Below are 12,505 nucleotides of genomic sequence, written 5' to 3' on the forward strand. Positions count from 1 at the left end.
GCCAGGCAGCTCACCAGTGCAATGCATCGCACGGACAGAGGAGGGGGGAGTTATACAGGTGTAAACGTTATACCTTGTCTGACAAAAGTCTGGCTGGTGTCCAGGAGAATTTCACACCCTTCAATAATCATCCTTTCTATTGCCAGATTTTTTCGAATATTTTCTGTCTCACTCACTTCGTCATGCATTATCCTAAAGAGGAGAAGAGACAACTGGAGACAGTGAAATCTGCCAGAGAACTGTTGGTGAAGATGGCAATGTGGCTTTTACACTCAACAGTAGCTGCATTAAGCATAGCTGAGATAAAGGACGGCAAAAGGAGCCCAGCACTGCCCTCTACATACAGCCCTATACCCTGGAGGCTAGGAGACAACACACGTCCATCTGGAGTTGCTACGTTTCTAAATATAAAAATGTTGGCGGATTTTTGAATTTCCATTCTTGCTGGGAACTGCCCCGTCTGGCTGGATGACCTCTCCCTAGGCAGGCCATTTGTCTGGTTTTAAGCCAGAGGGTCCTTTTTTCCCTGTGGTTTATCCCCGTCCAGCACAGACAAAACTGGACGTGGTTTTGCCCAGTATCACAGACAGATGACGTCCTTCTGAAGAGCGCGCAGCTCCGCCCCCGCCAGCGTGACCCCACACGCTGTTCCTGCGCGAGATCATGCGGGCACAGGGTGGCAGGCGCTTTTCAAAATGGTGTCCTGTGTGGCATGAGCTCACATGCCCCATGCGTGAGGTCATCCTGGCGGGATGGGGTCACGCTGGCAGGGGCGGGCCCAGGCCCCTCCGGGAAGCACCGGAACCGCCGGTGCTCTGGGAATGCGGCAGCGGCCACCCCGTTGCACCCTCTGACAAACCACGTCTCACGCTCCTGCTCGTGGAGCAGCTGAATGGAGGGGTGGCGATTCTTTGTGTGGGTAAACTCAGGGTCGGGGTGAGGGATTCATCTCCCCGTCTGTGGTATGCCGCGATGTGACTAACGGAGAGACTAGAGCAGAATGCGTCACTTCTCAGCCTCCGGAAGGAAAGTATCAGACACTGGGAATCCAGGGGTCCCTATTGTCAAAGAAGTCAGTCCAGAGGCTGCTGGGACAACGGTGGGAGCAAGGTCCCTTTCGCTGCCCCAGGCACTCACAGCTGGATTTCCCTCGGCTTGTCCATGAACAGTGCCACACTGCGTCTCCCCTAGACCCAGCTGGAAAAAAGGGGAGAAATTCATATAGTTTGGGGGAATGTTTCTTCCTGATTTTCCCCCCATAATTTGAATTTCATTGAAATTGAACGTTTTGAAAAATGTAGCCCAGCTCCGATCTGCACCTCGTTATCTGGGCCCGTAGCACGGCGGTGTCGTCAGACGTCACAAAGGAGGGAAGGGCAAGCACTGACATCATCACGCCATGAACAGGACGAGGCTAGAAACCCCCCAGCCCCAAGAGCGCTTCTTGGGGTTCCCCCACAATCCGAAAGCTGGCCCTGGGTAGGGTGTTCACAGGCCCATGCGTCTGTCAAGCCTTTTTCAGACCTCTGACCCCAGGATGGCACTTCTGGGAATACTGGGACGTTCTCCAACATCTGCTACTACACAGCATACCCCTGAATCCACAGCAGCAAATCCCACCCCACCACCCCGTCACCGGCCGACTCGTTACGGATTACAAATGCTAAAGCACGCCGGTTTGGGCAGCCCTTCTTGGCTGGAGCTGGCCTATTCCAGATATGCTCTGCAGATAGGAAAGCGCAGTGCGTTGTACAAACTCTTCCAACAGCCAGACAACATACAAGAGGAAGCCTGTGGCACTGGTCTCAGGGCTACCGGGCGTGCCATGCTAGCGAGCTCCTCACCCACCTGAGTCAGCGTCAAGGTCCTGACCCGGCAAAGCAATTATGTGTGTGCTTAACTTTAAGCATACAAGCAGCCCCGCTGAAGTGAGTGGGGAGAAGCACACCCTTACAAGTAAGTATGTGCTCAAGTGATTAGCTGGATCAGGGCCTAAAATACCTCAACATACTCAATCTGTGATACCTAACTGCAAGAGCCAGTGACAGAGCACAGACTGCAGATAAAAATATAGGCCCTAATCCTGCAATTGGCTCTGGGTCCTAGCCTGGACCCCAGAGCCCACTAGGTTCCACACAGGCTTGTTGGTCTGCACTCGTGGGCCCAGCTGCAGGGTCAGGGCCGGAGACAGGCTTTCTGCATTTTGTATGCGAGTGCTGCAGTTCCGGGCTCTGCCCACAGCATGGCCTGCATCAGCTGATTCTACAGCTCGAGGAGGAAGAAATGGTGCAGGCTGAACTGTGCCAGCAACAAGTGACGCCACTCAGATCAGCTCGGTGCACTGTCGCGAGGACATGGCCAACAGCGTTTGCATTTTTCAGAAGGAAACCGAAACCACTTGAAATGTGAGTGTTTCCACGCCGCACTTGGAAAGGAGAGGAAAAGCCCCTCTGTGCAGGCATGCACCTGAAAGCAGACTCATTTCGAGCCAGTACAGGTGCTGCCAGGCTGGCACCCACGTGACTGGCTCCGGGAGCAGCCAGCACAGAGCCCTGTGATTCGCATGACAAATTCTGGGTTCCAGAGGATTTAATAAAAAGAAAAGGAGGACGTGTGGCACCTCAGAGACTAACCAATTTATGTGAGCATAAGCTTTCATGAGCTACAGCTCACTTCATCGGATGCATCGGATGCATTTAATGGCTCCGGTTCTTACCCCTTCCGTGCAGCAGCGATTCCGCGAGCTCGAACTCCTCAGTCTTGTCTGGAGGACAGGGTTTGAAAATGGATTTCAGCACCGGTTCCCCCAGATCAGTGCTAAAGAGGCTGTGAATGCTAGCAGTGTCTCGAGACACTTTCTGAAGTGCTGCTGGAACTGATTTACTCACCCTTGCTCTGTTCTCAGTACTGATTCAGGGGAAATCGACACAGACAACCAGCTTCAGCAGCAGCTTCTTGTCCTGGTCTGGACAGAGCTACTGTGTTTTAGGAGGACTCTGTCCTTTTCTGGGAGGGGAGGCAAATGGGACTAATTCATTGATTCATTGACAAATCTAATTCATTGATTTGTAAATCACAGAGCTCAGAACGACAGGATATGACACAAGTGCTCGGTTCTATTTGGGAGGTTTGTGGTTTCATGCCCTTGGCACCCGCAGGTGAAGGAGCGTTCAATGCTTCTCAGCATTCGGACAACGAGCATCATGATGTTCAAAGGGAAGGTCCGAACCTGAAATAATACAGGCCACCTTGGACCCGTCCTTTCCCCTGCACCCTGTGCACCACAGATTCTGCTCAGGACGCCACTTTGGTCCCCCCGGCAGACTCACTACCATAGAGCCACAAAGCAGTGCCGACAGATTCGGCACACTCAGCAAGTTCATGGATGGCCTCATGGAGCAGCAGACCAGAATGATATTCACGCATTTGGGAGGGAAATGGCTAAGAAAGGATTCAACTTCCCCTTAGCTTCTCCTATATTTCACCTCAAAAGGAACACCCCTTCCCCTCCCACAGCATACACACGGCCTCTCCACCACGCCTGCCCTACGGAGACAAGAACCGCTGCCGTGGCAGAGCCTTTGAAGCCTTCCTTGGAAGGAGAAGGAATCAACCCGTGATGGTTCTGACCTGGAAAGCTCTTCTAGCTTGGACTTGGCGTAGTCCAAGCTGTTCCTCTCCACGTGCTCATGGGGCGTGTGCGCCAGCAGCTCATGTAACGTCAGAATGTATCTGGGAATCTGAGTCGGAACCGGAAATCAGGGGTCAGCAGAAGGAACAATCACGGCAGCGAATTAGCATTAACTCTCACATAAGGACGACTGGTTTGTACAAAGTGAACTGGGCAATTAGGGAAGGCTGGGCCCCCAGCCTCCACAAACTTCTTTGTGCTGCTCCATAAAGCCACGAGCGCCCACCTATCCAGCCCTGCACCGAGCCCCACTCCGGAAAGCGACCCCTTCCCCATGCACAGGCCCAGGTCCTGCCCCAGCACCACTTCTGGGGTCCTCCACCAAGCCCTGGTTCATATCCTGTAATTCAGGTACCAGCATTTAATGGTTAACTGGGCCTCACTTTGGTCTTTCCGGAACTCACAAGTTTCAGCTGGAGGCTTCGTTTCAAAAATAACCCTTGTGTCCCACCCAGCCATGGCGGGCGGGGGGCTCGCAGGATGGTAGTTCTAAAGCGGAGTTATTCCCTGTGTCTGGGAAAGCGAGAACGGCTCTCGCGCTCACGTGTACTCTGCTTGCCACGGTCTCGGACAGGCAGAGGGTGGCGGGCCCCGCCCAATGCTCATGCTTAGGGACGCTGAGACTTACAGGGGCTTCGTTTCCCATCACTGAGCATGGCAGCAAAGTGAGGAGCCCCAGGCTTGCCCCGGGGAGTGCTGGCTGGCTTTGTTGACTCTGCCCCCTGGGGTCTCTGGGGGATCAGCCGGAGGCCGTGGGTGAATGGAGAGGGACCCGGCGATGGGAGTAACTCAGAGTCCAACAGGCTTGTTACCTGGTGGGTGAGTGTTTCAAGCTGGGTGTGGCTTTCCCGGCTGAGGGAGTCGGGCTCTCACACTGCCAGGTCTCCAGTGCCCTTGTAAGGAGGGGCTGAGGCTGAGGCACCCCCCTGAGCTCAGTCTAGAGCGACTCCAGAATGGTCTATGGTGCTGGGGTGGAGGGGGTGGGAGGTGGGATTGGAAGGCTAGGAAGCCAACCTAGGGGCCATCCCTGCCCCCACGCAGGGTGCGAATGACCGTCTGCAGGGAGGGAGCCCGCTGGGCTGTGACCGGGCTCAGAGAGGCTGAGCCTACGTTTGGCTGGTCACTTCGTGGCCTGGAATACTCCAAAGGAACTCCTCTTCTAAACAGCCAGCCAGGCCCCCTCCTTCTCCATTGCCCTGGGAGACTATTTATACGCAGCGCGCAGGAGACTCAACAGATCTGGGGAGCAAGAGGCTTCCTCGCTGAATTTTATGGCCCGCTAGCGCCTGCCACAAGAGCCACGTGTCACCTGGAACATGGGGTACGTCAGGAAGGTCTCCAGCGTCCTCTCCTCGCAGTCCGGCTTGGCCTCGTAGTGCTTCAGCAGCTTGTCGAAGTCGCGGTTCTGCTTGCAGTGGGCCAGGATCTGCAGGCTGTACTGATGGTTTCTCACGAACTCCTGGTAGATGTTCAGCATGGGCAGCAAGATGTCAAACAAATCAGCTGCAAGCAAGCAGGCAACGAGCTGGTTACAGCACCGCATGAGAGCCTCGCACTCCCACCGGGCTCCAGCCGCGGCAGCATCGGTGCCGGGCGGACAGGCTCACTCACCCGTGCCTGGCCCGAATGAGGACGGGAGCCACTGATTTGTGGGTGTGTCTGACATTTACGGGAGTGACACGTCACGCGCTGGCTCTGTGCCTGGATTTTGGGTTTGAAGAAATGGGCATTTGCACAGCGAGGAAATCCAAGCCCAGTTTGGCTGGCCTCCCTGGAGCTCACCGCTTTAGGGACATGCACCTTCCAAGGTGTGTCAGGCAGTAGGTGGGGGTGCTGGGACTTGCATCGTGCCAGGTGGAGAAGCCCTGCCTGCTGCATGTTTCCTATGGCATGGAGGGGTGAGGCATGTCACCCTGCACCCTCTGAGCGCCCACAAAAACCACAGGAAGAGAGCTTTACAATGGGGGACTCAAGACTGTGCCCCCCGTCTGAGAACTACTGCGCAGAGCACTGGAGCAGCTCCTGAACGAGGAGCTGGGGTGGAACAGTCAGCGAGGAGCGGCTGGATTGGCAAATCTCCGTGATGTAACTGTGGGATCCATCAGGGCTGTGTGGGTAACATGCCTGGGCACATGTCAAGAACCTTCAGCACCACAATAAACTCTTCTGTGAATAAAGAAAAGTCCCATGAAGTCAGCCAGTCAGGTCACTGGATTACAAAACTAGGACCTGAGCTGCATGGTCGACTAGAATGGGTTTGGGTTTTTTTCCCACGAATGAAAAAAATGTATGCCTTACCACAACAATTAGCAACAATTCAGTGCAGTGGCGTAGCTCAGAGAGAACCACTGTAAAGTTTATTAGAAGAAAGGACAGGCAAGAGCTAATGAGAGTGAGGAAGAACATGCAATAAAGAAACAGCATCTACTCACCAAGCACTAGCGTCGGCCAGCTAGAGATTCTTGCTTTCAGGCCTTGATAAAAGATCTGGTGCAAAAACATGATTGTTTCACTGAAAGATAAACCAAAAGGTAAAGAGGTGGATGAACAAGAACCAGCTAACAATGTAAGACTCCTGGCACTTCTAACGGGGGGAGGCCAGATAAGCACTGCAAAATGAGGATGAGACTGGGTGGACTGGCTGATGAGGAGAGACTGAAAGAGTGACGGATGGAGAGAAATTCCTCAGCGTGGGACGAGGGGAAGAATTAGTGGGAATAGTGGGATATGAGGAAGAAAGGGAAAGTGTGAGCAGGTCCTGTTTCCCAGTAGTGAGATGTAGGATCCCGTGAACAGTCTCCTAAGTGCTGTAATGAAGGATCATCCCGGGGGACATTTAAAACAAGCAGCCAGCACCACACCCGGGGACGTGGACAACAAGAGAACCGTGCACTAGCAAGAGGCGTCCTGTATTTCAGTCTGGAGAGACGGATTCCCTGGAGACGGGCAGCTGCCCAAAGCCACTCCCTAGCAAGACACCAAACGTGCACACCACACCTCGACTGGGGCCATTCCTGAGTCCAGCTGGCTGCTGCTCCCCTCCACAAAGGATTGGGAATGATATGCAGAGTGGCTGGAGCTTGTCAAGTTTCTCTCACACCCTCTTAAATAACCTCTTTGAGCCTCTGTCTGCTGCTCCTAGCCTCTGCTCTGTCCCTGCCTTGTCTCTCTTCTTCATTTAATAACCAGGTGAGCAGAAGGCTGCACAGCGGCCCAGGTGGGCCCTGACCTTGCACCTGCCCCGTAGATTTCCCCAGCTTCCATTCCACTCTCTATCAAAGCACCCCAAAATAATTTTGCATCAATTAGTTACGATTTCCCTCCAGCATTCAGAGTTGACAGTCCTCGATTAACTCATCAGTCTAGGTGCTTCACCATTACAGCCATAATTAGTTTTACCACTATCATCCTACCTGCAGAATTCAAATGTGCAGGTCTGTACTTTCCTGTACCAAGGACCTGGCTTTATTATCAGCAAGTCCTTCGGCTATTCCCCGCCCACCCCCCCTCTGCACAGGTGTCTGATTTGGTAGGTTAGGGTTGCCTAGTTTTTGTTGTCTTTTGCATTCAGCGCGGGATGCCCCCGGCTTGGGACAGTTGTCAGGTCTCTTCCTCCCCAGTTTGCAGGCAAGGTGCCGATTAGGGTTTCCTCCTTTGCTACGACTTTTTCCTTCTCTGGGGAATTTCTGCTTTCCCCTGCTACATGTCCCTCATCTTCCTTTACTGACAGGGAGGCAAAGGAGTTGTTTAATTTTCAGCAGTACATAAATGACCTTTGCCATCTGCTTGCCAGACCCTTCCTGCTGCCTTCCCTGACCTGCTGCCCCGGGCACAGATCTCATTAGTTCTGTGACCCTCTTGCAGAGTTTTTCTTTGCTGGGTGCGGCTGTGCTGCTCTCCTCATTTTTCACGCTCTCTCAAAGCCACTCGGCTGTGTTTGCAGGCTTCTTGGTGCCTGATGGGGATACCTCTCAGGGCCCTCCCTTCCCCCGGCATCGGTGCCTGGTGGACAGTTTCACACACCACTCACCTCCGCCCGGTCTGAATGAAGATGGTAGCCACTGCTCTGGGTTTGTGTGCCACATTTACAGGAGTGAAATTTCACTCATGGGTTCGTGTCTGTATTTTGGGTTTGAAAAAATGGACATTCGCCCAACAAGGATCTGCCAGGGCTTAATTTGTGCCGGGGCTGAGCTCTGGCACCCCTTTCAATACAAATTAAGCACTGGGGGAGGCAGCAGGGCCTGGAGGTGATTGGGGTGGGTGGGGGAGAGCCCGTGAAGGCTAGGGGTGATGGGGGGGGGGGAGTTTATATAGAAGTTTGGCCAGGGTGCCATTTTCCCTAAAGCCGGCCCTGGATAGCAGGGACTGGACTCAATGACCCAGAAGGTCCCTTCCAGTCTGATGTCTGATGATTTCCCTGAGGCTGTATCAGATAATCTCCATCTTCTTGAAAGCATCACCTCTTCAACCTACTTCATCTCATTACAGCAGGAGCAAGAGCTGTCACTGCATTTCCCAGAGGGGAAGCACGGAGAGCTGTGGGGTGGATTGCGCTAGCTAGCAATGCGAGAGCAAGGAAACGGGGGAATAAGTTCTGCCATTGTCCTGCATGAAGAAAGGAATCCCCAGAGTCGGAAGCTAGTCAGGATACAGGGCTCCCTCTCCTGTGTGGCCCCTCTGAACACACTAACGATACTTCACTGCTAACTCAGCCAAACCGTTTCTGAGGGTCAGTAAAAGTCAACTACCTTTCTCTCGCCCATTTCCGTAGGGCTCTGCATTTTCTGGTTTAAGCTGGAATCAGAAATAGCCTGAAAAATTCTCTTCTTAGTATAGTTCTGAGTTACCTAAAACTGGGAAATACCAGGAAATTAATGAGATCTCCTGATTCCCAGAACAGAGAGGGCTGTTCTGATAAGTTCAGATGTGTCTCTGAATATTTCAATATCCACTCAACACTAATCCAAAGGAAGGGCTTATCTTTAGGTAAGCTAAACAAGGCAACATGGGGGCTAAGGGGTGGTCTAACTTAATGCATTTACATAGATCTTGGAAGGCCTAGAATTAAAAACGGTCCTGAATCAAAATCCTGGATGTGAACAGTTGCAGAGTTTGGGAAAGCTCAGATCAAGATCCAGGGCCAAATTGCAGCTTCTCCATCTCTCTATAATGGGCCAAACCCCAGCTGCAAATGGGCCTGGAGCTTTGGGAGCGTGAGGATTGGAATTCTGTCGCCAGGGACCATCTCTGTCCTTTGGGTGTTACAACACTCTAGGACAAGTATTTTACTTTTCATTAGTCCAATCCCAGTTAAAACTGGCCCCAACCTAAGGGGGGGGGGAAACAGGCTAGAGAGTCTGCCCATAAATGAATGCCGGGTTGGCACTTTCAGTGCTGGGAAGGATAAATGCATCTGTAGCCATAGCAACAGAGCGAGTGGTTTCTGGATGACAGGCGCAGTGATGAAAGCAGGATTTCAGGGAGTTTCAGCTCCCTCTGACAGAACATTCAGCACTGCACTGGGCTGGCCTGAAGGGGTGAGCTCAGCACTGCCTGCCATGGGCGTGCACTGGAAAATCCCACATGAGGCGGGTTTGGTTTCCTGGACAGCTTTGTGGAAGTTGCAGCGAGATAACGGCAGCAGCATCCCCTCAAGTGTGTGTGTCCTTAACGCTGAAGAACTTACTTCTTCCCAGGGGAGGTTGCAATCTCCTCTAGTCCTAAGGTTTGGTCCAAATTTCGTGCCTTCTGCAGTCCTCTCCTAGTAATTAGGAGGCCAAATCCCTCTTGGGCATGGCCTGCACTGTTCAGCTGGCCTCTTGCAGTTTAACTCACTAGGGGATTTTTCTTTCCCTCGGTTAGTTAGTTCAGCCCGTCAATGGACAAACCCAACAGCAGCCAGTGCGAAGTTCTGCTCTCCCAGACTAGACCACCTCCCTCACAGGCCTTGCAGAGTCTCTCCTTGCTTCCTGCTGGACCGTTTTCTGTCACATGATCCGTGAAAGTAAATAGCCAGAACAAAACCACTCGGGTATCAGCACCTTAAACCAGCACTGAATTCTGACGGGCCCTTGGGAAAATAACACTGATGCTGGGTTGGGGTTTCTCCGTCTCTCCCCTCTCTTCCTAGGTCAGTTGGACTGACAACCCAGACAGGGAGAGTAGGAGGTTTCTGGGGGTACAGTAGGAGGTGGAGGGGATGGAGGGGGAGACAGATGATCAACTTGTGTAGTAAATAGTAACATAGTGCTAAACTTTCCCTCCCACACCAGGGGCCTGCTAAGGCCGACATCGGACTGAGCGAATCCACTGGGAACCTTAAAGGAGTGGGCCAGGAACGACTCTATTGAAAGAGCTTTGTACCCCAACCGCCGAGGAGTTGAACTGTGCTCTAGGGGATGTCGCACACCAGATGTTACCCATCGGGCAGATGTTGGCCATGGCGGGTTTCCGTTCTCTCTAGCAAGACCAGCTCTAGAGTAGGACTTTGTATTACGATCTGTCCGAGAGTCGATGTCCTCATGCAGGATTCAGCAGGGATTGCTACTGTTAAACCTGGCATGTCACAGAGACACACTTGGCAATGCCTTTGTTTGGCCCAGGCCGGATTTACGCATCTTAATTCTTCCTCCTCAGCCAGGGCCTGTGGATGGATTGGGCTCTGTGCAGTTCATGGTGGCTCTGACATACAGCATCGCTCAAAGCACAGAGCATTATGCAGACCGCAGGTGAGGGATTACACCTGCTCTCTCTACACAAAACATCTCCCAGATAGTATGTTCTCTCCTTCCCTTTTTCTTCTGTGCAGCTGTTGAACGTATTCTGCTTCTGCCTCCAGCATGCTGAAGATGACCTGGTTCCTTTTCCTCAGTGACCCATTCATTATACAGAGATAACCTCAGCTCTCTTGCCTAAGCCAATGGGAAACCAAAGCAATCTAACTCAGCTCCTTCAGCTGTCAGTCCCGGTGCACATCCCATTGTCTCAGGACAGAGCAGCTGGCACAGAACTCAACTCTTTTGAAAAACAAGGATCCGTAGCACTTCCCGTTTTCAATGAGTGCATGAACACACAGTCGCTGCTGAGAGATTTCACTGTATGGCTCCTCTGTGCACAACAGACCCTTTGCACATTTGGATTTCTTCCTGTGGCAGGGAGTTGACTGACATTTTTCTAGTTAGATACCAGGCACCCATCCTTACTGCAGGGAGCAGAGCCGTAAGGAAACTTTTTTACGCTTGGAACGTGGGTGGGATTGATGTAAGCCCTGGAGCCATCCAAAAACTAAGGGAAACCTTAGGTATGAGAAGCACCTTATAGCAAATCAGGGAAGCTGATTCCTCTATTTATTTGCTCTTCAAGGCCTGGGCTATTTGTTCATCACCTGGCCTCACGCTCCCCCGTGTGGAACACTGGAAGTTGTTTCTGGATAAGTAAGAAGAGGACTGGGGGATGGGTAGGTGAGCTGAGAAACTCCTAAATCTGGTCCCATGCAGAAAAGGCCTAATGTAGGCGACAGGCTAGGCAAGAGGGGGGCCAAGAGTCTCCTTGTATTCTCCCGCTCATTCCTTCATTCTCCCCAGGCCTCTGAAACCCCTGCTCCCGAGAGATAGAGCACCCTTCGGGGTGACTCTGAATGCTTAGCTGCAGAGAGCTCTGTCAAGGAGTCCCTCCGTCGGGAACATTGCCGGGCACTGCCCAGGCCTGCAGGCGCTCATCAGAGTGACCAAAATCCCATGGCAGGTCTAGTGAATCCATTGACAACCCTGCCCTCCCTGACGCAGGAACGTGCTCCCTGGTTGGACAGTCACCGACACCAAGTGCTCTAAACCCAGCAAAAGTGCCTGCAATCACCAAGCAGCCAGTTGTGGAGGGGGGACTGGGCATATACCCCCGCTTCCTTTGCATCCTGTCCCCTTACCGTCAGTACACCGCCAGCTTCCTCTGAGCATGGGTCATCCAAGAACGGTGCTCACCTGTTCAGGAATATGCTGCTGACATCATCGTGGGTGATGGGAGGTTTCTTGGAGCTCGCTGCCATCCTCAGCGGGCGAAGGAAGTTGTTGACCAGAATGTGCAGCTGTTGAACGTATTCTGCTTCTGCCTCCAGCATGCTGAAGACAACCTGGTTCCTTTTCCTCATGCTGTCAGCGTGAGGAGATCGGATATAGTCCTGAATGATCGTCTTCCATTTTCTCCTGCATAGCCAGCCCCGTAGAAAGCTCTGGACCTGTTAACAGATTGACAATCTCATTAGGGGTTTTACACGATAGCCTGGGCTAGCATTTATGCAGCAGTTTAGGTGCAAAGACCAAAAAGCTCTTCTATTAACAGACCATTGTGTGGCAGTTCTACCTCAATACATTTGCTAATGATGTTCATGGGGCTTTGTGCTGAACCGTACATAACGGTTTCTGTTATCTGTACTTCGGTATGTCCTCGCTGCAGGGAAATGAACAATAACTCATTTAAATGAGATCGCCTCTTTCTCCTTTTACAAAGATGAATGTAAGTCTCACTATTAAATGAAAAGAAAACCCCATTAACATTTGCCCCTTCCACTGCACATGTAAAAAGTACAGCGCCCTATACTGTCAGCAGGACTGTGAGGGTATGAAAATACCCAACCACCCAGTACCTAACACATATCTGTCCATCTGTCCATCTACCAATTAACTGATCAACCAGTAGGTTTGTGCACACACAGAGACAGATTTGCTAAGTTAAAAACAAAAAGGTTTTGGAATATACCCAAATCTGTATCTAGATCTAGCCACAGACAGATATATGCAGCCAGCCCCGCACACCCAC

At 52.2% G+C, this 12,505-nt stretch overlaps 1 protein-coding gene across 2 annotated transcripts in view; it reads right to left on the minus strand.

Annotated features, from left to right (window-relative positions):
• The window catches only part of RASGRF1 (Ras protein specific guanine nucleotide releasing factor 1), a 97,677-nt gene that overhangs the window by 48,448 nt on the left and 36,724 nt on the right, over positions 1–12,505 (minus strand). For both annotated transcript variants that reach the window (XM_048865870.2, XM_048865871.2), the window contains 5 exons: positions 11,671–11,924; positions 6,124–6,203; positions 5,001–5,194; positions 3,631–3,740; positions 74–192 (listed from right to left, as the gene is read on the minus strand). In XM_048865870.2, the coding sequence (XP_048721827.1) occupies positions 74–192; positions 3,631–3,740; positions 5,001–5,194; positions 6,124–6,203; positions 11,671–11,924 (757 nt within the window). The remainder of the gene's footprint in view (positions 1–73; positions 193–3,630; positions 3,741–5,000; positions 5,195–6,123; positions 6,204–11,670; positions 11,925–12,505) is intronic.

Source organism: Caretta caretta, chromosome 10, assembly GCF_965140235.1.
Source record: "Caretta caretta isolate rCarCar2 chromosome 10, rCarCar1.hap1, whole genome shotgun sequence".
Lineage (NCBI taxonomy): Eukaryota > Metazoa > Chordata > Testudines > Cheloniidae > Caretta > Caretta caretta.